The sequence below is a fragment of the Colius striatus genome, chromosome Z, assembly GCF_028858725.1.
Source record: "Colius striatus isolate bColStr4 chromosome Z, bColStr4.1.hap1, whole genome shotgun sequence".
Lineage (NCBI taxonomy): Eukaryota > Metazoa > Chordata > Aves > Coliiformes > Coliidae > Colius > Colius striatus.
In genome coordinates, this window is record NC_084790.1 from 22,529,809 (window position 1) to 22,556,314 (window position 26,506).

General features: G+C 40.0%; 2 protein-coding genes across 6 annotated transcripts in view; one reads left to right on the forward strand and one right to left on the reverse strand.

Annotated features, from left to right (window-relative positions):
• Window positions 1-17,803, reverse strand: part of LOC104561040 (transcription factor TFIIIB component B'' homolog) — a 53,756-nt gene extending 35,953 nt beyond the window's left edge. For 2 of the 5 annotated variants that reach the window (XM_062018954.1, XM_062018952.1), the window contains exons 1-17: window positions 17,058-17,802; window positions 14,186-14,738; window positions 13,520-13,623; window positions 11,868-11,927; window positions 11,373-11,516; window positions 10,367-10,500; window positions 9,617-9,711; window positions 8,960-9,014; window positions 8,161-8,304; window positions 6,279-6,563; window positions 5,775-5,949; window positions 4,639-4,798; window positions 3,061-3,137; window positions 1,565-1,709; window positions 1,324-1,400; window positions 609-768; window positions 121-200 (exon numbers count right to left, since the gene is read on the reverse strand). In XM_062018954.1, coding sequence (XP_061874938.1) covers window positions 121-200; window positions 609-768; window positions 1,324-1,400; window positions 1,565-1,709; window positions 3,061-3,137; window positions 4,639-4,798; window positions 5,775-5,949; window positions 6,279-6,563; window positions 8,161-8,304; window positions 8,960-9,014; window positions 9,617-9,711; window positions 10,367-10,500; window positions 11,373-11,516; window positions 11,868-11,927; window positions 13,520-13,623; window positions 14,186-14,738; window positions 17,058-17,230 — 2,621 coding nt within the window. In that variant the 5' untranslated portion in view covers window positions 17,231-17,802. Of the gene's footprint in view, window positions 1-120; window positions 201-608; window positions 769-1,323; window positions 1,401-1,564; window positions 1,710-3,060; window positions 3,138-4,638; window positions 4,799-5,774; window positions 5,953-6,278; window positions 6,564-8,160; window positions 8,305-8,959; window positions 9,015-9,616; window positions 9,712-10,366; window positions 10,501-11,372; window positions 11,517-11,867; window positions 11,928-13,519; window positions 13,624-14,185; window positions 14,739-17,057 lie in introns of all 5 variants that reach the window. The other 3 variants (XM_062018953.1, XM_062018951.1, XM_062018955.1) reach the window with 2 other exon arrangements.
• On the forward strand, window positions 17,469-25,629 carry LOC104551882 (small EDRK-rich factor 1). Its single transcript, XM_062018956.1, has 5 exons — window positions 17,469-17,554; window positions 19,589-19,764; window positions 20,332-20,479; window positions 23,019-23,127; window positions 25,122-25,629. The coding sequence occupies exons 3-5, from the start codon at window positions 20,473-20,475 to the stop codon at window positions 25,192-25,194; spliced, it is 189 nt and encodes a 62-aa protein (XP_061874940.1). The 5' UTR covers window positions 17,469-17,554; window positions 19,589-19,764; window positions 20,332-20,472; the 3' UTR covers window positions 25,195-25,629.
• Window positions 25,630-26,506: the final 877 nt, after the last annotated feature.

A 26,506-nucleotide genomic window follows, 5' to 3' on the forward strand; every position in this document is an offset into this window, starting at 1 on the left:
GCCTCACTGTAGAAGTTTCTGAAGAAACTTGTGTCATTACCACACTATGTGATACTACCAGAAGTGACAGGGGTGTCAAGATTGCTGGAGAGTAGCACATCTCATTTCTCATATACTTACTGAGACATTGTCTCCAGGGCTTTATCATCTTCTTCTGCAGCTTCTTCACTGGTAGCACACTTATTACTCTGGTCAGTATTCTGAATAGAAATAGAATGTCAGAACATTATCTCTTTTACATTTAACAAGTACAGCATTATCTAACAGATCAGGTGACCACCCTAACAGGATACAAAATAGACAAAACACAATTAATTACAGAGTACATTCCATGTAGTCAGAAAGGTGTAGTAAAATCTGACTTAAAGAACTAAAGCTGTATTCAATGCAGGACACAAAAGATTTTAACACCTATATTTTGTGTGACAAGCTCCCAACTTGGCGGAGGCCTCTACACAATATCAAATAGTCACTGCAAGTTAAGTGACTGGTTCCTGGTCATACTGAAGAGGAAAAATAAAAGAAAACAAATAATAAACAGATAAAATTGCCGTTGCATCCAGCAGCTGTTTAGCTAACACATTATCTCCAGTTACTTTATTAAATACCTTCTCAGTTTCCCTCTTAGGTTGTGAATGGGACATTCCATCATTTCCTGTATCTTTTTCAAGTTCTTCTTTCCTTCCAGATGCTCTTGTAACATTAGGTTTAAATCTCTGTCGACATCCTCTAACTAGTGTATTTGCAATTACAGTTTTTCCAGGTTCTCTGCATAAACGATCCACAACATTTATTCTGTAATAGTCAAGCTTATGTAATATTCAATGACTTGCATATATTTCTTTACTGGAATTGGGTTGTCTTCAGTAGGGTTTGCACAAACTTACGCAAGTCTTCTCACAGGAGAAACAAACTTTGTTTAGTCTTAATAGAGTAAGGAAACTCAATTTATCTACCTATTAAAAAGATACAAAGTTATCACACAAGGGAGGAACCTAGACTGCATACCACAGCTGGCTCTCAAAGTGTCAGAAACAGAGCCATTAGATGGCAACAGTGGGTGAGAGGATGGCAAAGCAATAACTATCACTTGCCTCCCTTCAAGCATAGTTGATATAGTAATGCCTTGCTCAGCTTCTCAGAAGCATATTTCTTCTACCATAGTACTACTTGATATCATCAAAGAAAATGCCCAAGTCAAATTTAAGATTTATATTAAAACTTCACAATTTATGTTGTCTTTTATGACAGCAATATATAGAATAAATTAATAATTCCAGTTAGCTAATTCCAGGAGAATGGAAAAGCAATCTCAATACTTACTCAGATTTAGTATCCAAATCCACATCCTCTGTTTCTGCATCTTCCCTTCTGTTTCTTCTACTGTCATCATCAGAACACTGGAATTGAGGCAAGGAATATTACTCCTGGACAAATGTGCAGATACCTCAGAAACAGTTCTCAGAATCCTACTTATTAGACCATAGCTGGTCCACAGTATTAGCATTGATTAGAACAAGTAACTGAAAAGAATAGCATACTAAGTAACATTACTTCTTCTGACCTTTTCATCTGAATTCACACAGCTTGGAGAGGAAGTCTCAGCTATCATTTTCTCCTGGGTTGTTGCTTCCCTCCTTCCAGATGACCTCACTAAACTGGGTTTAGGTCTTTGCAAGCACTCTCTGTCTGATGGTTTTTCAGTTTGCCTTAAGATATAAAAAGAGGTGGTATACATTATTACCAAAGAGAAGCTTAAAAGTCTTACAGGGTCTGAGATGTACTTCACCACAGACTGCACAGGTAATGCAACAAGACAATAAACTGAAAAACATTATACTACATCTTTATAATACTAGAAGACATGCTACTATTTAATGCGAAGAAAGTAAAATCACCTTTAACAACGTAGCCAGCTTTCAGTGGAATCTCCTTAAAAAATACCTGATGGAAGCATTTGTTGCTGTTAAATAGAGCAACTCTTCTCCTAGAGATTCACAATAGATGTCACTGGGCACAGGCTTACTGATTTCAATATAAAGAATAAAACATTGCTCCAAAGTAGAGCACACTTGATCTACATACAAAATTTTGCACTGCCTCACCTGTCTCTCCATCTCCTTTCAAAGCTATCTCACTCACAGAACTATGAACTACTGTTTCCAAACACCTTGTCCCACTGTGAACATCCACACACCACTGAAGAATGGAGTACATACATCAATCTCTGTGTCCTTAACCATTGCAATAGCATGTCTTGCAATCCATATACTGTTGACAGAGCCCTATAGCTTAACAATAATCTTCAGATTGGGAATTATTACCCTATTCTTCTTAAGATAAGAGAGCAAATAAAGCTTTGTCAGTCTTTCCTGTTAGATGAGCTGCCCTTCAATAAAAGAAAGATAGAAACATGAATAACAATTTTACATTAACTAGTAGTCTTGTATCATGGAATATAAAGTCATTGGTCATACAAAAATGGAAACTGTAGCCACAGACACGCTTAAACGTAAATGTTCAGTTACAGCAGTTAAGTGCAAGAAATAGTCACAAACATTAACTTCATGAAGCAGTGCAGGTAAGATAGAGACAGCTTGGAGTATCATCAAGAGGTGTGTCTCAACTCTTGCACTGAGTTCCAATAAGCAACAGTTTCCAGATAGGAAGGTATGTACACGATACACATGTGTTCAGCTAATAGGCAACTGCAAATTTCAAAGAATACAGTGGGATCCTTTTATGGAAAAAGGCAACTTCCACAACCAAGGTTCACCCACAAAATGACAGATTTCAGAGAAATCTCTTACTCTTGCTGGCTGTAGAAAAGCTAGCTTTTTTCTAAGCTCAGTTGTCTTCCTCCTTGCTCCCATGTAACACATGAAATCTTAGTCCAAGCATTACTCCTCAGGGATCAAAATTTCAACCAAAACATTTCACTGAATAGGGAAAAGTTATCATGATCTACTATCTAGTTTAATCTACTACGGTCAATCAAAACTATATACAAATCAAGTAAATGCAGGTTTAGCTTAAATATCACAAAATAATTCTACTTACATCATTTCAGACTGAGAATCACTTTCTGATGCACTCTGCTTTTCATCTGGTCTATGTAAGTCATGTATGTCTTTGCCCTGAGTCAAAAAAAAAAAAAAAAAAAGAAAAAAATTATAAATGTAGAAGAACACTTTGCTGTAATGTAAAGAAAATTGTTGAGGTTAGAAGACCTCAACGAAGGCCCATACAGTTAAAGAGTGTTTCTTGATGTTCAGAGGAAACATTCTGTGCTTATTTTGTGCCACTTGCCATTGGTACTGTCATGGCACCACAAAAAAGAGACCGGTTCTGTTGCTTTGCACTATCCCTTCCATTTTTTATACAGATATTGAACAAATTCCCCCGAGCCTTTTCTTTCTCCAGGTTGTCCCTGCTCTTTCAGCTTTTTATGAAAGCAGAGATGCTTCAGTCTCATCATCTTCATAGCCCTTTGACGGGCTGTCTCCAGTACATCCATGTCCCTCATAAGGGAGGACCCAGAAAAAAATCATAGAATCATAGAATGGTAGGGTTGGAAGGGACTTTCAGAGATCATCTAGTCCAATCCCCCTGCAGAAGCAGGTTCACCTAGATCAGGTCGCACAGGAACACGTCGAAGCGGGTCTTGAAGACCTCCAAGGAAGGAAACTCCACAACCCCTCTGGGCAGCCTGTTCCACTGCTCCATCAAATTGCACAGAAAAATTATGCAATCATATAAGGATAGAAGGATGATCAGAGAATGGAACTTTCTCTATATGAGAAGAAGGATAAGATTAGGACTCTCCAGTGTGAAAACAGTATGGCTGGAGAGAAGAAAAAGTAGGATTTTAAGTGAGAAGACTAACAGAAACATAACAATGCAGGTATATTAAACAACCAGGCATGAGGCCCAAAACAATTAAAAAAGTATATTCTTTTAATTAAGTGAATAATTAAAGGAATGAACTCTCAACTATTATGCAATTAATGACAAAGTTATAGATGGATGCAAAAAAACAGCTAGACAAACTTGTGAGTGAGAGGGGCATCAAGGGCTTCACGAGAAGCCAGATACAATCTCAGGAAGTTTCTAAACTGCTGGATCTGATCAGAACATACTTGAAGAAAGATCATTCAATCTTGGTCCAGTTTCTTAAATTTCTTTTTAAATATCTCATGGCAACTAGTACCAGTGGACAAGAGTTTACACAAGTTTCCATTTCAAGGCAGCATAAACAACTCAATGCTCACTCTGCTCAACATCATGTTAGCAAGCATACACCAGCCAAGTTTTGCTCCAGGGTTTTACTGTTGATATTACACAGCTCCACTTTAAATAAAAATTGTTAAGCTGTTTGAATTGTCTATCAGATAAGAGGATATTCACAGTATACTTTCTGAATAAGTTTCTTATAACAGAAAACCCATTAAAGTAAAAAAAAATTATAGTATTTAAATTTTGGTGACATTCTCAAGGCTTGTTGCCTCTTTTTCACCTAGTAATAAAAATATCACAAAAACAACAACAAAAATATTTGATTTAAAAAAAACCAAACCCGCTTTCAATGGTAAAGAGGAAGATTTTAAGAAGCAAGAATTACATAAAAACCAACAATACCTTTGTTTCTCTAGTTTCTTCAGATTGCCTTTCTTCACTTCTGACCTTTGAAACCCGTAACTCTGAAATCTGTCTTTCCTGTGATACAGCATCTCTAACATCTAGAATTCTCAGTTTCGCAGATTCTGTTTCTAGTATAACATCATCACTATCTTCAAAGCTGAAATAAAGAAAATAACACAAAAACATGAGTGTATTTTAATAAAAAAGCTATTATCATTTACAGATAGATAAAATTGCACAGAGAAATTATGCAATTTTTACAATAGCTACACGTTTCAAAGAATTTAACAAGTTTTAGCAATATTTGCAGGACATGAGCTTTAAAACAACTTCTGTACTTTTGCAGTGAGTATTCTACACTAGACAGTTTTTTAAAACAGATTTTACTGACATAAACACTGCATGCAGCTGCTTTTTTAACTGATCTCCTGTAACATTCTATGTTGTGTTCCAAGACAAATACTGTTCCTTTATACACTTCCATGAGGTATGAAAGCAAATAAAAGTTTCTGGGAAGGTGTACAAAATAACAATTACAATACAGCTAAATAAAATAATAACAAGCAGAATTCTGAAGTAGCACTAAGAACTTCAGAATGCCTTCTTAGATTGACCACTTTCTTATAACAAATTTAATAAAATGAACAATCACTTTCTTTGTTGTAAATGAATGCCCCAAGTTAAAACCAAAAGCCTGCCTCTCATCCAGGTTCAGCACAAGTAAAGTTCAATCAACTTTCCTTTTCTCAAGAATCATCTTATTAAAAACAAATATAAATTTAAAGTGTACAACACCACTACCCAGCATTATTAGCAAGCAGTACTTTGTGAGTAATGTTAGAAGTTGGGATAAGCCAATAATCTTCATGAATACCCTAAAAAAGTGAATGCAGTTTTGGACAGGGTTTTAGTATTAATGTAAAATAATTTTGGAAGGATGGCTCATCGGGGCAAAGAATATATTGAGTGTGTAAATCAAAACCAGCTCACTAAAACCCAAGACAGTCCTCAGACACCAGAATCCTGCCTCCTCTGTGCTAGTTAATGTGATGGTAAGGATGCATAAATAAAACCAATAGTAAAACTTAAGACTATTTTCTAATTTTGCTTAAACTGTACATTGCAAACATTACCTGCATAAATTAACATCACTTTCTCCCTCCATTATGTCATCCACCAGTACACAGGACTCTGATTTCTCTTCCCCTGTAACCACAGTCTCATCTTGTTTTCCTTCAGTAATACCATCCTGTTCTTCTCTATGGGAAGTATGACCATCATTGTTTGCATCACACATCAATTTTTTTTCTGCTAATGAATAAGAATTAAATCAATTTGAACAACATGTTGGCCAACATCTTAGAATTCCAGTTCTCATATTCTAGCTACAGTGAAGCACAAGTTAATTTAAGACACAAAAATCCCAGCAGAAAATGTCCAAGTATTAAGATCTAACAGAACTGTTCTCAGCGAAAATAAAATGTTTAGATTTATTGTGAAAGCTGATTTTAAAAGGCATTGTTCCACAACCTCCCAAGGTTTTAAAATAAAAACCCAGGTTCTTAGTTTTAAGCTTGAAATGTCTTTATATAAAATTTATATCTGAATATTTCAAAGTGAGCACTTTTTCTTCTTACTTTTCTTAGAGGACTTCCCTTTTTCAGCAGTTTTAGAAGTGACAGACATTTCCTCTGTAAAATTCTCCACTTCCTGTTCAAGATCATCTTTTCTTTTCTTCTTTCTCTTTTTTTTTGCTAGCACTGGCTCAAATGCAACCTGTTCTTCTGCCTGTTCAGAAACACCCAAAGACTCCTCATTTTCTTTCTCAGCTGTCACAGCATCTGCTTCTGTTTCTGCACCGAAAATTCTAGCTTCCTGAAGATCATCTTGATTGTTGGCAGCTTCTGTGCTGGTAGCTTTTGCTATTGAGAGAATACGTTTCCTGGTTAATGGACTTGGTGGTGTATTAGAAGCCATACACTGCAAAGGTATTTCCACTAGTAACGTCTTGTGAATTAATACATCACTGCCAATATACTGCCAGCCATATCAGCAGGATCATGACTGACCAAAAAAATAGCTTTAGCATAATTAACTTCATATGATGTATATAAGACAATACTTTCCCAGGGTAAAGGAAAAGTAGGATGTAAAGTCAGTTTAGTAAACATTCTTGGTCCTATACTTTTTAACAGGTTACAGTTTATTTTTCCTGAATCCAAAAGTGACATTGCTATTCCTGAAAAGAATTGTTGCATCCCTGTAGAAAGATGTGATGATGCTTGAAGAAAACATGCTACGTAAAAGTAATTTTCATCAACAAAATAGTGTAGTTAATCACTCTTATTCATGTAGCACAGATGATTATTGCCTAGTTAATAAAATCACAAGTTCTTTTCTGGGCTTAATAAGTTTCTAAAATTCTCCTCCCTCCCTTTTTCAGGACATTTTGTCTTGATTTTGTATTTATGTGGAATATCAACAACCAATAATCTTTCCCTATCCTTTTTATTATCTGTATATGAACTTGTTCCCCTGTAATCCAAAATGTAAGAGAAGTACAAAGGCATACTTAGATTGCTTTACACAAAGTATTTTTAACCTACCATTAAAGTCTATGAACAGAATTTCTGTATGTAGCTGCAAGTTTTAATAGGTGGGACATGTTACTTACTTAAATCTGAAACCAGTTATATAGAGAAGCAGTAACTACATCTATTTTAAGAATTAAACAGTGATGTTGCTTCGTAGCTAGCATCCTCCTTAAAAAAAGTTTTTCACTTGTTTGTTCTGCAATATCACCTAAACCAAAATGGGTATTTGTGAAACAAACAAGTGAACAATCCAACAGAATTAGCAGGGAGTTTATAAAATGGTGTCAGTGTAACTGTTCTTCATTTAAGCACATCTATGAAAGGTCCTTCCACAGGTAATGACAAGTATGACATTATGTAGTGACAAAAAGTAACTAACAATAACCTTTATCCTTTACTATAAATGGAAAAGAAATGTATAACAACTTTTACAAGACTCCCTGAAAAGAATCACACCCTTCAGACTTGGGGAGTTGAACTATAATTAAAAGATATATGGAACCCTTAAAATAAATTTGTTTAAAACATTAAAAAAAAATGAAAGTCATTTGCTTGCCAAAAATATGGTTCTCATCCACAATTCTAAAAGTGAATTTGCTAGCAACTCATGGAGATATTTATAAGCTGTTAAATTAGAATATCCCATTTACTGTATCAATGCTTCTGACTGTGGAAGATCACTAATCTTAGTGTGGTCTGACATTCCTGTGTAGAGACAAACACACCTCAGAAAACTGTCCTCTACCAATTACTACCATCCTGCACATCAGTAATTTACATATAAAAAAGTATGCTGTGAAGCCAGGATCCTCTTGCCCTGTCCAGAAGAGGGAAGGAAAAGATTGCCTACATGATTTTTCCCCTACTAGCAACATATTATTGACCACTGCTCTATAATGCTTGCTTAAACAATCTTTTAAAGTACCGTTTGGCTTCTTCCGAGGCTGTGATGGCTTCTTTTCCTTTGGCTTCTGGCTTTTAACAGTTTTCTGCTTCCTCCTTCCCTCATCTGCTAAGACTTTCTCAAGAAGCTGGGCAAAGAATTCAAAATCAAAGGGCCGCTTTTCTTCTACCAGATGAAAGCAAAGAAATAGAAGAGTTTTCAAAGTTGGCAATTTTCACAAGTTTCTGCTTTGTAAAACAATCCGTGGTGTAAGTTATCAAGAAGCAAAGGATATATAAATTTAAACAGATAACTATTTTTGAAAATACTTTCTGTATCACTTGAGTAGGGAGTAGCGTTGATATATGTACAGATTATGGTAGCTGGGTTTTATTAAAAACCAAATAGCAAAAAGGTTACAGTACCTAGTAATTCAGAAAATTTAAGAAGTGACAAATACATCAGTTGCACCGTAGTGTCAAATAATGCGTAACAGTCTAGGACTTAAGCAGCTCATTCAAATAACACACAAAGCCTTCAAGGATTTTCAAAGCAGTTTACAACAAGTAACTGTGCTAGAAATTCCCATGAATCAGAATTATCTTCAAGTGAATACATACAGAAAAGTTTATATTAATCTCATTTATCAGACATATAGAAAGAGCAGAAATGAAACCTAAAGATCTTTACTGTGAACCATGTCTGTATAAAAAACAAAGACTGCCCAGATTCTGAACTCATTTAACTAATTAAAGCAAGGTAAAGCACCAAAATTACCATGAAAACAGATGACTGCCATTTAATGACTCACAATATGGTTGGGTAAATTTACTTTACTTACTGAAAGCTTTGTCTATCCTCCATCCATTAGCTTTTTCCTCGCGTTTGAACTTGTTCTAAAAGCAAACGTATATTTATCTTTTTCAGTAAGTATGAAATGCAACAATGAAGAAAATGGCAAAACAAGATAAGCCTTCTTCAATGCAACAAAATTCTACAAACCAAAGTTTTTAAAACTTACAAACACACTCACATAGCACACGTTTTTAATTAATTTTTAAATCTGAAATCTGTCACCAATAGATACCACCAGTAATAGGTTTTTTAGTTATTTTCAACATCTTTGTCATTACTTCCAACCTAAGCAGAATTTGAAATATCAAAGATTTTCTCAGCTGAACACCACAAAAGAGGCAACACACAGAACTTCACAAAATATCCACTTAGACTTATCAGCACTCTTCAATTAAAGCAAAATCGAGACAAACTGTGTCTAGGTGTGCTAGATTTACTAGATATGTTGGATCAGAACTCAAAGCAGTGTATTAATGTTTCAGACACTTGTTCCTAAGAGGTATTAAGTATTAAAAAAGCATTGTTTCAGAGCCAATTAGCATGAAAACTATGAGTACTAATAGAGGAAGCACAGGAACAGCAAATGAGAAACGGAAGAGTGAAAACAGATTTTATTTGCTTTATTGACAGACTTAACTTTTACCTTAATTTCTGCTCTGGCTCTATGAGGAAACAGCCGCCCAATCAAGGAGAAGTCTGTTCCTACCATACTGATAGCTAAAAAGAACATGTCTGTTTCTGGATGGGGAGATATAAAAATTAAAAGATATACACACTTAAGTAGTTAGTTAACCATACTTCTTGCTGTCTAAAATAAAAACACTTTCCAAATTCAGTGCAAGGAGATAGATAACTTTAAGGTTATCCATAACTTTTTCCAGCCAATGGTTAAAAGTCTTGCACATTGTTGTCAGCCAATTCACAGCAGGCATAATAAAAAATCCAACCCACCCACTCATAAACACACAGCTGTCCATGTGCACTGAAACCTGCCCACATAGAGATGATTTCTATCACTTACTCCTCCACATGCTGGAAGAATCAAGAAAAGCAGCTGTCAGGAAGTGCCAAGCGTTCCATATAAAACTGAAATATCTGCACACCAGAATACAACATTCTGCTTTTGACTAGCCACACCAGCATTTCCACAGCATCTAAACATCCTTGACAGAAAGAAATCACAGGTAGCCTGCAAATCATAGGGCATGGGATGCTTTAAACACGCCAGTTTTCATGGAAAACAGAACTCTGCTTGTTCTAAGAGCTTAGAGGGCTGAGACTAAGCCACACTAAGTAGATCTATTTACTTCAGTGGAAATAGAAATTATTGAGCACAAAGCATAGGTGGAAAACTAAGATTTTTCTTCAAACTCAAAACGAAAAATACACATACCTTTATTTGACCACGGTTTTGTGTAAAAACTTTTCCTGAAGCTGGAGTATGTAGTTGTAGAGCCACGCTCAAAGATGGGATCATTTTCTTCTACAACACATGGACCTTTTGTTCTTAGAACTTCTACAGTTAAACTGGAAAAGAAAAAACACAAAAAGACATATCTGAAAATACTGCTAACAAGACACATAGTAGATGATCAACATAGTTATTCTGATTTTTCCTACCACAAGTCAGAATTTGTACCATGTAATCAGGTTTTATAATTCCATTAACACATATGTTAATGGGAGAGTGCACTAAGTACCCTCTGCACATAAATTTCCTTTTCTCTTTCTATATAGTATTCAAAAAATAAATAAATAACTTTAAAAAAAAATAAAAATACTGTCATTTTAACATCCAAGACTCTGCAGAACCCCAAGAGCCTCTCCATATCTATACTACAGAATAGTTCCAAATTATTTCACCAAGACTGCTCTGTCCTTACACCTTGGCTTAAATCTTATGCTAATAATATATTTGGAGAACTTAATAATTGGATAATCTAATACCTTAAAAAAGCTATATTCTAAGCAAAAGTTACTGAAAAATAGAGATATAAATAAATAATGCTGCAACATGCAAAAATACAAAGCTAGAGCAAATTATACTGAGAAGTAACAGTTAAGCAGACACATGCAACTCAGAGAAACAAAGAAGTTAACTAAATAGAAGACATTTGGGAGCTTGACAAATATCTGGTATTCTCTCACTCTAATAAAATACTTTCCTCTCTATCTCCTTCTCCAAAAATACTTCTCATAGATAAAGTTTGCCACTACTCAGATGCAGGTAACTGCTGCTCATATTTTGCCACATATTTGCACTCTTTCTCATGTTAGGATAGCTCAAATTCAAGCACATAAATACACTCACACTTGCTCCTGTCCAAAGCAACTGCTCTTTATTCACAAACTAGGAGGCAATATAGTATACAATGGCTATGAGGCACAGACTTTGTTACCTTTCTTCATCCAGAATAATTGAACCATCTTCTGCTACTTTCACACGAGGAACTAGAAGTGGACCATCCTGACTTTCCTCCTCATTCTCTGCTTCTTCCTCCTCATCTTCTTCGTCATTGTCAGGTGTACTTTTCTCTTCCTGTCTATAATTTTAGGAGACCAATCAAAAGTAACACTTTTGATACTGTCTGGAATTGCTGTGACAGACACATAGTGAACCACCCAGCAATGCAACCCATCAGCAAGTTAGTCAATACATAAACTGGAATCTGCTCTTCATTCCATTGTAAAATGGAAAAATCCCCCAACATAACATTGAAAGCAAACTGTTCTTTAACCACTCTCCCCTCACAAATTAAAATTTGTTATAAAAAAGGGCTGTGATATTGAAATAGGAAAAAAAACCACTTACACTATTAGTGTAACCATAAAAACATGTTTTTTCCAACATCAGAAACCTTTTGACTGTAAGTACTTTCATTACCAAGACTTACTCTTTCAATTGACTCAGCGTAGAATTTTTTTCAGTTCTCTTGTCCTCTGCTAGTGAAGACCTAGAATTTTATGAAAAGCTAGAGGTGAATGTTTGTATAGATATATTTCTGATTCATTCCACAAATCCATTTTTAGTAGTGTCATGGTTTAACTGCCAGCAGCTAAGCACCAGGCAGTCACTCACACCCAGTGGTACAGGGAGGAGAACCATGGAAGAAAAAAAAAAAAAAAAATAGAGTTCGGATAAGCACAGTTTAATAACTAAAAATAAATAATAATAATAATAATATAACGCCAAATTGTAATTACAAGGAATATAATAAAAAGAGAGAGAAAGAAAAACCCAAGAAATGACAAGTTATGTCCAACACAATTGCTCACAATCCCCTGACTGATGCCTGAGCAGCGATCCACCCATCCTTCCCACACAACTTTCCTCAGTTTCTGTACTAGAGGTGATGCCCTATGCTATGGAACAGCCCTTGGGCTGAGGCAGCTCTCCTGGTCACACTCCCTCCCAGCTTCCTATAGCCCTGCTTGCTAGCAGAGCACGGGAAACTGAAAATTCCTTAATTTAAGATAAGCACTACTTAGCAAGAACTAAACCATCAGTGTGTTGTCAACACTATTGTCCCACTAAATCCAAAACTAGGCTCTGTACCAGCTGCTAGGGGAAATTTTTTTTTTTTTCCCAGACAAAACAAGCTGATAATGGACAAACTCAAAGCTTTTTTTCAATACTTTACCACACCATTAGATCTGAGTCTAACCGAACAACCACCACTGCTTAAAGAATTTTACTTTTTCAGATTGTTTTGTATAAAAAAAGGACAAAAAGAAATAACTGTTTCAAGCAGGAATCCATTGCAAGGGTTCAGGGAATGTGAGGACATCTGGCTTGTTACCTCCATAAGGACTATTCAGTGTGAAGAAAAATGAACAAGGAAAATTATAAATAAACCACACAAGCACCAAATACTAACAAGCAGGTGGTAACAGACAATAACAGAAAACTCATCTGCTACTGAGAAGCAGAAGAACAGGATTTGGGACAGCTGTACTCAATGTTTATGTGATTGGTTTTGCCAGTTGCAGGAAACACGCCCTGCCCTGTCTGTGATAGTCTGCGCAAGCAGGTGTCTTAGTGTTCCCTGTGCACCTCTGGGATGCTCACTCAGCCTCACTACTGGCAAAACCTGTAAAAGGTAAAGTAGCAGCTATGTCCATCCATCTGGAATGGAGAGACCTCGTAGGTGCTGCAGTGCATTCTGCACTTCAGCACCTAGGGAGAACTGTGTAGTCCACTACATTTGGCAGGCAGTCATAACAGCTCTAGCAGCCATAAGTAAAAATGTAACAGCAAACAGTGGGGGGAAAAAACCCCAGACAAGCATTTTCTATTATTTTGCATCTGTGGAGAGATAAAGTATTAACTTGTCCTCAGTGCTGATTTTTTTATTTCAATAAGTACGCTATTCTCCATTCTCATTTCTGTATGAAGACTGAGGAGATGGGAAAATGTTACCATTGCAATAATACTGCATCTGTGCTAATACTTCAGATTTAAGAACTCTCCTTTTCACAATTATTAAATCGGTAGAAAAAGAAAAATCACTTAACCAAATGTAGAGAGTAAAAGAGTCATACTTACTTCATTGGATTGTTTTCTGGCAGATAATATATCAAGTCTCTCATGGTCATTTTAGAACGATCTGGTGGAGAACGTCCTTCAATTATTGGGGGCCTCTGTTTCAACTATTTCATTATAAAAAGATAAAAAAACAAACCACTTAAATTCACCCTGAAAGTACTTATATTTCACAAATTAGTACTTTTCTTTGTTTATAAAGTACCTCATTTGGGGGAGTTTTGTTATTCCCCACCCCAACAACCAAAAATGCCTGGCACAAGTAAAAGTAAAAAGTTATTCAAACTTCCAGAACATGGTCTATGATTAAGTTAAAGAGATATATGACAAATCTCAAGCTTCTTATAGCACACTTCCCTGTTGTATTACCAACTGTGAAACTTTTAAAATCAAAATGTTGACTCTACCAGCAGCTCTCATGTCAGAAAGGCTTGTGGTTTTAATTACATGAAAAGACATACAATTTCCTTTGAAATCTGTATTATGAGGGAACACAGTGCTATGACTGCTTATGAATAGACTAAACACATACACAGTTATGAGACCACAGACAACTAGTAGCAAGCAGCTGATGATGATGAAAAAACACTAGTGCAAAGAAATAACGAACGTTAGGTGAACAACACGCCTTTGTCACACAGATCAGCACTGCTCAACACAGAGGCCTACCATCCGCTCTTTCTTCAGCTCTTCTTTAAGCATTTCTCTTAACTTCCGAGCTTTGAGGATCCTTTCACGGTCAGAACACAGTTGCTTCTCTTTTACGGGTGATGGTTTCATAGACAGCTTTTCCTCCTGTGTTCCTGATCTTTCCTGTGTTGGTCTCTCCTTGAGTGGGGAGGGCACATTCTTCTGCAAGGTATCATCACTTTTTTGCACAGGTACACCTACAGTTTGCTCTTTGTTCACTGATTTTTTTAGTGGGGAAAACTGTGGCACTTGTGGCACAGGTGTTTTCTTTTCAGGCAGCGTGGGAGACTTTAAAGGGCTCTCAACATTACTCTTGTCTGATGGAGATGAATCCTTCTGAAGTGAAGTACTGCCATCAGGAGCCTGTGATGCTCGCCTCTGTGGTTTTGATGCAGAATGCTGAGCAGATGAAGGTCCAGATCTGGGTTTGACAAGATTGGGCACAGTAGAGATCCGTTTTCTTCTCTGCGTAGGCATCTCTGCAGGTTTACTAGCTTCTCCAGCATCATTTGAGCTACTGGCCTTGTCATTGCTGGAAAAGTTTAAAGAGTGTTCTGAGATACTTTACAGCAAAAATTTGAAATTCTTACTTTCAAGATATGTTTATGTGCCTATCAGTATAAACATAGCACTAAAGAATAATAGTTATATACAAGAATCCACACTAGAACTAACCTACAGCTGGTATTTACTCGTAAAGTAACCAGCTATAAGGACTGGTCTATTATTTTGTAATATGAATTATTATTAATGATTGTTTATTGTCACACACTAGTTGACCTGTAACACTAAACTCATGTGTTCCTTCCCCACCTTGGCTTTTTTTGGAAGGCTCTCTACTTTCCGTTGTAATATCAAAGACTATAATATAATAAAGCTTTATAAAAAAATGACCCACATAACATGGGTGATGTATTAAAAACATTTTAATAAAGATATACACAACACATGGTTTGATGATATTTATTACACTCAATCTAAGCATTCCACTTACATTCACAAGTAGATGATATGTAAACTGGGAGTTAAAAAAATATCTTCAGCACTCAAACTGGCTGATGTGATTTGGTTGCTTACACTTCATGCATAAAAAGCAGCCTTGTAAGGGCAAAAGCAGCCTTGTAGGGGCAACAACTTTTAGCTTCCTTGGAAAACTTTCTTATTTATTTATGCAGAAATAATTTTCAAGTGCAAGGCGCTGGGTTTTAACCTCAGCCACCAACTAAGCCCCACAGAGTCACTCACTCACTCACTCCCCTTCACCCCTCCCTCAATGGGATGGGGAAGAGAATCAGGAAAAAAAAAAAAAAAACAAAACTCTATCCCAGATGAAATCAAGTCAAAGCAAAATTGCTAACCATTATGATCTTCCTAAATGTGCAGACTCTTCCAGGGTTTGGATCCTTGGCTGCTGCTCACATTAAGACTGCAGCAGAATTATAACTGAGTCACAAAGAGGTTTTCTAATTTTACATTGGAAATAGGCCTTGCTTCTGTACATAAGGACAACCACACCCATGGTTCACTTAGCCATGCACAAGAACCAATCATAAGCAAATTCTTTTGAAGGAATACAAGAAGACATACAGTAACATCTTTCCAAATCCTCTCCAGGTACTGTCTGTGACTCAGCCAAATGCTGCAGATCATGTATTTACATCTAACTGCCTCTCTTAAACAGCTCAATCAATATGTCCCATGATGTGAGTTCATACATGTTTTCAGTACACAGAATATCACTCATGAAGGAGTTCAGCAGCTTTACTACACGGTGCCTAAGTATTCTGAAAGAGATCCTTCCAAGTCCCATTTAACACCCTCTGTTTTTTGTACAGTAAAAGACAGTAATTATTTTGTTCATATTACCAAGTTGCCACACCACCTGTGTTTTGTGGAGCTTTTAATCACTGCCCCACCAACTTTCCACTTAAATACAATTTAGCGGAAACATTTAAAAAAAATTAAAAATCTTATGCTCTGAGAATTTTTACTTCCCTGAAAAATCAATGATACCATCCAGCATTTAGGAATCTGAACAAAGTAACTGACACTATAAATATGAGCTTGAGCAGCTATGCAGCAATGCCTTAAGCTGGAAGGATAAATGTGCATAATATTTTCATGTTTGCCTTTACTTTTCCTGCATTCTACAGAACAAACAAATTGTGCTGTACACCACTAATTACTACACTTAGGAAATCAAACCTCGTGACTTCCCCCAATTCCACTGTTCCTGAATCTTCAGAGACACTCAGGTGGAAAAACTTTAAAATCCATCATCTAGAAACAGCCTCCACAAAGTTCTAAGAATACAAAAGCGTTCAGTTACGGAGTGTAACAAATTTTTGCCATACACAGCAAACCGAAGCTCCCTGCTCTTACAGTGGTGAAAAAAAAAAAATCAAAACAACAAAACGAGGATCAGATCGCCCCTCCCTTGCACTCTTAACTTAGATATCAAGCAGCTGCAGTGCAATCGCATTAAAGAAACGCAAGTTTTGCTTAGGTTGCAAATGCTTCAAGCGTGTAGAAGACGTTCTGCGATGACCACACACGCCGCTGCCACCAGGCATCGACCGCAGGGCTGCTCAGGACCTTTGTTTCAGGTAGTCTTTAAGACGAGACAACGCCAAACCAATGCAGGGACAACCATGAGGTGACAGCCAGTGACAACAGGCGTTCCCGGGGAGCCTGCCACGGCTACAGCCTCTGGGGCTTCTGATGGGCGGGGGGGGCACGTCCCCCCACCTCCCCAGGCCCATCCCGCTCCCGGGGATGCACGCTCGGTCATCTGCCCAGCCCCACCCCCACACCATAGCCCAGGCTACCGCGAGGCCTCGGTGTGTCTCACCTCTCAGCCAGCGGCGCGGCCGACTGGGGTACAGACGCTGCTTCCGCCGCAGCCTCCGCTCTGGTAACCGCCTGAGAGTCCGAGCCCTGAGGCCCCGCGTCCGCCGCGCCGCCGGTGGCCCTGCCGGCCGGCCGCACGTTGGGCCGCACGTTGATGCGGGCCCGGCGGAACATGGCGCTCGGCAGAGGGAGAGGCGCGCGCGCGCGCCGGCCCGGGTGCTCGCCGTCGGTGGCGCGTGGCCCGGTACCGCCGCGCGCTCGGCCGCCTCACAACATGTCACCCGCCGGCGCGCGCCGCCGCGTCATCAGCGCGCGCAGGCAGCAAGAGGCTGCGCCGAAACGTCACCAAGGCGCCTCGCAGTAACTGGGCAGCGCAAAAGCTGCGGCTCCGCCCCAAAACAGACACGTCGTAAACAGCCTTCCAGGCGCTGGTTTCGCTCACAGCCGTCAGCGTTAAACGAGCGGGGCAGACTCCTGCGGCTGCGGCGTTGTTTCCGGGTGGGCGGGGGTGGCTGGGTGGGTGGGTTTGGGCGGTACCAAAGCAAAGCGTCGCCGCGGGGACGAGGTGCGCAGCGACAGCCGCAAAGCGCTGGTTTGGGTCCCAGCTCGGGTCCGGGGTCTCAACTTCAGGAGCGACCTGCGGCGGCTTATTCTCCCGCTGGCGGCTTATTCTTCTCCTGCTGGCGGCCGTCCCGCAGCCCCCCGCAGGCGCGCAGCCCGCTGGTTGGGCCAGGCCGCCCGGAGCTGCGCCGCCTCCTGCGTGCCGCAGTGACGTCACGCCCGCCGAAGCAATATAGCGGGCGCGTCGGCGGTGGGTGGGCAGCGAGAAGGTTCTGGCAGTTGGTGTGTAGTGAGGTGCGATTGGCGGCGGCGCTGGTGCTGCGCGGCCTGAAGCGTCTCGCCATGACCCGTGAGTGCAAGCGGGACCCAGGGGGATGCTCGAGGGACAGGACTGAGCGGAGGGTAGTGGGCCTGTGGCAAGTCTGCCCGAGCGGCGGTGGCGGCCCGGTTGGTTCCAGGCCAGCGGGGAAGTGCTGCTGCGGCACGACGCCGAGGGCAGTCGTTGCGGGGGTCGGCTTGGACGGCGTAGTGCCGGTGCCGACGCTTGGGTCTCGTGGCCTAGGCGTCCCTGCGGCGAGTAAAGGGGCGGCTGGGGCTTAGGCGTCCCGCACCCTGCTGCCGTCCGAGCCTTAGAGTGAAAACATCCTTACCCCGTCCCGTGGGCTGGTTGCGTTGGCGATAGGCTGGAACCAGCAGTAACGCTCAGTTACAGTCCTGGCTACCATCCAATCTGTAAATAAAGGGCTGATCTCTCACCGCCGAATGCTTGGTAGCACGTTCCTTAAATGGGGGTTGTTAAGACTGTCGTTGAAAGGGTAACAGGGGTTGCTAATTGTCACTTGAGTAAAAAGTAACGTGGGTACATCTAGTCTAAAATGGCGGAGAACTGTGAACCAAACTTCATCTCACTGGTGGCGTTGCTGTTGTGGCTTCTGCTTGCTATACCTAGCAATGCAGAAACTCTCTCTGTTTAACGCAGACGGTGCTTTTACATTATTAAAAATCTATAGCTTTGAAAGTGCCATATGCTGTAAGTGCAGGTGAAAACCTGGATCATAAACAGTTTGTACACAGGTCAGACCTTCCATGTGAGGAAGAGGCGGGTTATGTCTCTTGTCAATAGGGTTTTTTTCTCCTGTTCTGTAACATGTTAAAATAAACATAATTTGAGGTTAAAAAGAGGCACAGCATCTCACACTTGAACATAGCAGAATGATAAGCATTTCCTTGTGGGATGGCCTAGTTTAATACAGTATCTGAAATACTAGACGTGGACGGGGACGTTGTGGTGTGCTACTATACAGCCTAGTCTTAGCTTTAGTACATGGTTCTAGAGTTTAGCACTGTACTGTCAATGAGACTTGGATGACAGTCCATGATTTCGAGCTGATATACAGGTAAAACAGAGTAAGAATGTATTGTATGTTAACAACTACTTACTATGCCTCCAAGTTCATAAATTCCTAGTACTTGTTGCACTGCAAAATTTCAGAGTAACTGAAAATTGGATAAAGTTATGAAGATGACTAGATAAATGAGTTTTTCTGGTCATTTGTCTTCCATTATTTGGTTTGTTCTTGCATCAAATGACTCTGTTTACTTTCTGGTTTTGGGACACAGTGGCAGGCTCTTTTTTTTTTCTGCTCTAAGTTCTGTCATATGATTAGATAGATCCTTTGCTGCTCAGAAAGAACTCTAGGGATTATGACCTCAGTAGCCAGTCTTTACTGTCATTCTCTTTAACCCCCTAACAGTAGGGATTATTGCTGCTTGTTTTAGTGCTTTTCAGAGGTCTCTTGCATATCTTTCTTTTCAAGAGCAGCTAGACTGGAGATGGAAAAAACAAGGGCTGGTTGAACTAAGGCATATATCTTGCAGAGACTCGAAGATGGGGGGATGCTCAAGCATAGATTCATGCAGAAGGACGTACTGTCTTATGTGGCATTTCATTCTCAAATTTCATGTTAACAGCAAGGTGATTAGTCTTCTGTCAGGACTGGACCGCACATCATGGGAGATTTAGATTGACATTACAGAATGTAGGAAATAGCATCACCTCTCTTGGAGCTACGTATATTCATTCAGCATCCCTGGTGAAGTACTGACTCCAAACAGTCCTTGTCAAGGTTTTCTTGGAAGCAGGAATGGTATGACTTAACATCTTTTCTAATAGTTGTTTGGCTCTGTGTGCCTTCTGTGCATCCTGTATTGTTCTACTCTTCTACCTGCTCTGCTTTGCTGTGCAGAGGTGGCAACCAGGCTTCTCAGTGATACCATTTAGTTTGGTTCTTAAGTTTACAGTCTTACCATGTGTATGGAGTGACTCTGCAGACACCTTGCACAGTGTTTACTTGGAAACAAATGCAGTGCATTAGGTTAACAGCCATATGAATTCTGACTACAGCAGTGTGTTTCCTGCCCCTTTTTCCTGATAAAAGAGAGCTATTCCATTGTTGCAACTTATTCTAAGACATTCATGCCTCCTGAGCACCACAAAACTCAAGAACTGCGTATAGATTGGAATGTATCATCTGCTAATGAGTCATCAAATTTTAATCAAAAGTAGTAGTGCCAGAGATAGCTAATTTGGTTCAGTTTCTGAACAAGTAGTGCCCCTACGTGGAGTTTGGGGAATGCTTTTGGGGATGATGGAGCAGGAGTTCTATTAGGTTTTTTTTCAGAAGGTACTACTGTCCCAGAAATATCTCTTCCAGGGCAGGAGCAGCCCTCAGGAAGCAGCAGTCATGATTCACTGTTTTCATTTGGACTTCTGACACCTCTTGCCAGACAATATATCTGCTGATGTAAAGAATGCACAGAACCATGGCTTCTGCAGGGTTGGTGTACTTGTTGACATGGCAGGTAGGTTACCAGATCAGGAACAGAGTGAGTATGCAGCTGCAGATCAGAGCAACAGATTACAGTTTAATATTGTCCTGTTTCTAAACTGTTTCCATATGTGTAAAATTAAAAGCAACTGAGGATTGGAGACACTGAAAAGAGGCACAACAAATTATGGAGCTTTTGTTTTTGAGCATAGAAAAATGCAGTCATGTTTGCGCAACAGTACAAATGATAAGAACAGTGCATCTGAAACACTTTGTTCAAAACAGTCCAAGAGAAGACAAGAAGAAATACCAAAGAAGTGAACCAGCTCTGGCAGGTTATTGCAGACTAAAACTGCCAGAAGGAGGTAGATGCGAAAGAAAGACTGTCAGCTAGCTCAGAAATTTGTAAATGTGATTGTGGCCATTGCCTCGAAGACCATGAGTATTTAGATGGGAGATGATAAGCCCCTAGGAATATTGTCTAATAAAAAAGATTAAATGCCTAAGTTGCTAGCAGATAAGGGAGCTACTGGTGGTCCTGCGAAAGGCTGAGTGTCCACTGTAGAGGTGTCCTCTATACTGGCAACAGTGATGTAGTTTTGTGTCTAGGTAATGCTTTTTCTTCTCACTTTTGTTGAAAGTGAAGCTAAACACTTGCTGAGGCCATGCTTAAATGCTGCACTTGATTTCAAATTTAAAAATATATCAAGGTCACCTCTTTAGTAGTATTTGAGTGTAATAAAAACAGTCCATCACAAGCAAAGTGGGTGGAAGAACTATAACTGCCTTGGATACAGGTTAAGAGAGCACCTCCACAGAGAAACTCATTTTATAAGAACAATTGAAAAATACAGATGTTGGTTTAAAATGAAATCTAGAAAGCATGCATGGTAAAGAAAGCTGTGAACCTCTGCTTTTAGCGTTCTTAGACTAAGGCAATTCCAGCATTCAGTTGTGCCATCTGAGCTTCTGGCTTATGAATGCCCAATAATGCATTATAATTCTGTGTTAAGCAGTTTTGGGGACCTTATCCAGTAAAAAGCCAAAGTTCCCTTATGCATTAACCATAACTGGTCATCTGCAGTGACATCTACAGAAATGTGTTACTTCTGCGAATGCCTGTGAGGCCCCTAACTGCTCTTTCTAAGTATGAGCAAAACTTTAAAAGTTCATGGTGCTTGGCATTAAGATGTGATGGAATCCATAGGTGACTTTGTATGACAGCATGTCCTGGTTTAGGCCCATCAGGGAACAAAAGACCACAATTAGCCTCAAGTACCAAAGACCTGAGGATTGCCAAGGGACAGGGAGGGCTTAATTGCCACTTAAGGTTCAGGACAAAACAGACCAGGCTGCTTGGCTTGGGGAAGAAAACAGAAAATAATTTAATCCAACACCAACTAAAGCAAAACCATAAACCCCAAAACACAACCAACACAAAACAACACTGAGTGGCACAACGATGAAGAGTACAACCAGCCCTTTAAGACCCAACTCCCCACTCCTCCCCTCTTCCTGGGCTCAGAGTCCTGATCCCAGTGTTTTTACCTCCTCCCCACCAGAACAGCCCAGAGGGGCAGGGAATGGGGGTTTCAGTCAGTCTATTCCTGATGGTTTCTGCAGTTTGTCTCTCCTCAGGGCAAGTGCGCTGCGCACCAGTCCTCCCTGCAAGTCCATGGGGTCCCTCACACCCGGTAGCCCTGCACAGGCTGCTCTGACGTGTTCATCCCAAAGGCTGCAGCTCCTTTCTGCCTCTCATGTGGGGCTGCTCTGTGGCCCACAGGTTCTCCAGCATGGCCTGTGCCATGGCCACCTCCTCACACAGTCTCTTGCCCGTCCAGGTGCACTCACACGGAGCTGCTGGTAACTCTCAGTCCTGCCATGGCCCTGCATGGATTGCAGGGGTACAGCTGCATTCTCACCATGGCTTGCAGAGGTCTCGCTGGTCTGGTGCTCCTCCTTCTCTGACTGTGGGGTCCGCATGGTCGTCTCCATCTTGTATCACTCTTAAACCTCCTACCAGCACTTCAAATTCCTGTCCCTAAATAGTGATGGCAGAGGTGCCAGATTGGCCCAGCCAGGCCAGAGGTGGGTGTGAACCCAGGAGCTGGGGGAGAGTCCCAAAATGCTTTACTGGGTCTTCACTGCAACCCGCTCCCCCTGTTACCAAGCAAAAGCTGCTCTTTGCTAAACCATGACACAGCATTACAAACTGAGAGCAGGTAAATGTGTCTAGGTTCCATATAGTTACAGCCATCTGTGTTTTGATTTCTTAGAGGAGCCTTGTGAGGAGTTTGGAGAAGTTTATGAACTTCCTCACATTCCACTCATTTTAATGGTGTTTTTTCAGTCTAAGAACAATTTGTAGGCTATATTGGATGCTGTCATCTGTTTGAGATAGAGAAGATGGCTTCTCTTTGGATGAGTTACTGTCTGTCATTTTTCCCAGGCTCGTGATCTGCTTTCAGTCTTCTATGGAAAACTACATAGCATTTCTGGAACGAATGTTGGACTTCTACACAGATAAACATAGGTGTGTGAAAAGTGTTAGTACCTTTTATAAACTTTTACAGGTGGGAATCAGCGTGAACTTGCTCGCCAAAAGAACCTAAAGAAGACTCAGGAGATCCACAAAGGGAAAAGAAAAGAGGATAGCTTGTCAGCATCTCAGCGGAAACAGAGGTAAGATCCAGTAGAGTTGAGTGAAATGGTTGGGCAAAATAGGAGAGGAAAAATTGGTCAGAAAGAATCCAGTGTCTTAGCTGGAACAGCATTTGATTTGATTCACAGTCCATTCACACGCCAGAGCATGAACTGTAGATGTAAGTTTTGCTCTATAAACAAATTAATTTCTGGTAAGGCATGTAAAGCTTTGTCCTGGTTTTAGCTGGGGTAACTTTCTTCATAGTAGCTGGTACTGTTACAGATAGACAGTTATTTTAGTTAACAACTTACCATCACAAAAGTAGTTAAGCACTTGTTAATAGTTCAATCAATTAGCTAAGCACTTGCAAATAACTCAAACACCTATTGATTAAGTAAGTATTCATTTGAATCACATAAGGATCAAACTGCAAGAGTTACATACCACACCTGATCGGGACCTGTTACCCTAGCTACCAGACCCTGGTGAATGTATTTGTTAGGTTTTCTTGGCTGTTACCTTAGTTGTTACTAAAACAAAGGGACTGATACCTTTTTTTTTTGACCAATCACGGTGATTTTGGAAAGTTTATGTTTGTTGGGAACCAATCAAGGTGAAGGGCTAAATTGATAGATGGACATTTTATGCATGCTTGTATTGGCAAATGTGATTCTTTCGAGCTGTATAAAAACCCTGAAAATGGTAACTTAACAACGAAGCAGGTATGGAGGAGCTATCTCCCGTGTTTTCCCAGCGCTGCATAATAAAGAAGTGCCTGGCTTATCTGTGTTCCTGTGTAGATAATCTGTCAACAGTACCAAGGCTGTGTTTTGGATTTAGTGGGAGAACAGTATTGACAACATAGTGATGGTTACTTGTTGCTAAGCTGTGCATATCCTAAGTAAAGGACTTTTGAGTTTCCCATACTTCCCCAGTGAAAAAGTGAGCAAGAAGCTGTGAGGGAACATGTCTGTGAAGGCTGCCCCGAACTTGCTCAAGGGCTATTCCATGTCAACAGGACATGATACCCAGTACAGAAACTGGGAGGAGTTAGCTGCGAGGGTTGCACCATGCATTGCTTGGGTGTTTTCTTCGGTTTTGTTTCTATCCCTCTTTGGGTTTTTTTGTCTTTTCATTACACTTATTATTTTAAATTACATTAATTTTAGCTATTACAGGGTTGTCTTTTTTTTTTTTTTCCCCTCTTCTCTGTCTTCCCCATTCCACTGGGAGGGGGAGGAGTTGAGGGAGTGTCTATGTGGTGCTTAGTTGCTGTCTGGGGTTAAACATAACAAGATTTTATTTCTTTTGAGCAGCTTTTTGCTTGTGTGTATATAATAGTTGTGTGTCTGTGTGTATGTACTAAATAATATGTGTGTAATATAAAGAAAAGGAATATACAAAAATGTTATCTATAAATATATAACATATAAAATAAAACCCAAGAAAAGAGAACTGATTCCCCGTGTAATTGCTCCCCACCTGCTGACTGACACCTGAGCAGCGATCAGCCCCTCCAATCCAGCCAACCCTCACCAGTTTCTGTACTAGGTGGGATGTTCTGTTTTGTGGAACTGTCCTGACCTGTGCTCCTTCCTAGCTTCTTGTGCACACCCATTCAGTGGCAGGGCAGGGGGAGAAGGAGAAAACGCCTAGACACTATGCAAGCAGTGTTTGGTACTAAGCAAAACGTTCCTCAATTATCAACATTCTTTTCAGTGTAAACGCAAAACATAGCCTCCTAGCAGCAACTGGGAAAGAAGTTAACAGTTAACTCTGAAACCAAGACACCTTGGTGTGAACAGGAAAGATTTGGTTACACTTTCTTGAAGATGCTTCATCTATTTTGTCCTTTGAAAACTAAAGTAATTGTGTAAGGTCTAATAAGCAAGTAACTTGTGTACCTTTTGGGATAGTGACTTTTTCCCCTCTTGAAATGGAGGATGGTAAAGGGCAGAAACAAGCTGGAGCTTGTTTCTGCTTGGAACAACAATTGAGCTGTGTTCTGAAATCCAACTTTTTTTCTTTGCAGAGACTCTGAAATTATGCAGCAAAAACAAAAAGCAGCCAATGAAAGGAAGTCTCTGCAATCAGGAGCTAAATGAGCTGCCCATGCAAAGAAGATTGAGTGCTCCATTGAAACAGAAGGGCCTAGAAGATCAATCATTAAGTGTCCAGTCATTAAATGATTAAACATCTGTCTTGCAGAGTTGTTTAACTACCATTAGTTTAGACTATTTCTTGTTAGTGCAGGCTTAGTTGTCTGGAGTGCTAGTTCAAAACTGCATTCTTCTGCATGCATGTGATCACAAGTATTGAGCAACAGCTTTTGTCCAGCTTTTGTTGCGTTTCCTGGTTTCACTTAATGATTCCAGTAACAGTGAATTTCTGAATCTACAGTTAGACTAGACATTCTTGTCAATTCTTAAAGTACGCTGTCATTCAGAATAGAACACACTTGTAAAATGTGCTTAAACTTACAGACATCTGAACTGTAAATGTCATCTTGAATTATTTTTACAATAAACTGTTGCATGAGATACTGTTTACTCTGAAATCATTATGGTTCATAATAACTGATTTTTCTAAGTTGCCAGGAACACAATAGATAGAATTGTGGAGAAATGCCATATAAGTATGTAAGTATTACAAGTGAAAATAAAGTTTATACTAGAAGAAATGCATGTTATCAGCAATAAAATATGCAGTGCTAAGTCTGCAGATGCCTGTTGAGTTGCAGGCTTCATTAATGTACATAACTGACTATGATTTTAATGATAGAACCTACTCCTGATGCTGTCTTCAGAGAAGCTGCAGGCTTGAAGCTAATGCACTTTGGATGTAAGCAGATCTCGAAATGGCTTCATTACTAAAATGATTTTAAATTGCTGTTTTAACATTTCCTCGAGAGTAAAAGTTGGTGTGAGGAAATGCAGTGGTAGCACCGGTTTAGATGTTTGGCAGGAAAGAACTTTGAAGGAAGGGAACTTTTGAGGCCGTGGCTTATATAAGCTCTGATGTACTTTCTGGAATGATATTCCATACGTGAAGCTGAGTGCATTGGGCAACTCGCTCTGGCGGTTAGAAGAAGGGGTTAATGTCAAGGCTCCAGTAACAGTTTAGGTTGGGATGACCAAGAATCAAGAGCTTAGTTGTGAACCGGACTGCTGTGTATCATTGCAGGAGGATCACGGACTGATGGGGGTGGTGACGACTTCCTGCGTCGGGAGGTTCAAAGGCTGCATGGTGCCCAGTCCGCAAAAAGCTGCGGCAACGAGGGTAGAAGTAAAGGCGACGATCACCGACTCTGTTAAAAGCCAGAGCGAGCCGCCCTCTGTCCATAAGGCGCCCGTGTGCTTCCGTATATCGCCCTAGGCGCAACCGGATCAGTGCTCAGGTGTTGGCCTGCGGCGTGAG

Bases quoted from the DNA above. Each gene is read 5' to 3' on its own strand.
- LOC104551882 (XM_062018956.1), top strand. The intron at 23,128-25,121 runs GTAAGATCCAGT...TTTTCTTTGCAG, and splicing joins GCATCTCAGCGGAAACAGAG to AGACTCTGAAATTATGCAGC.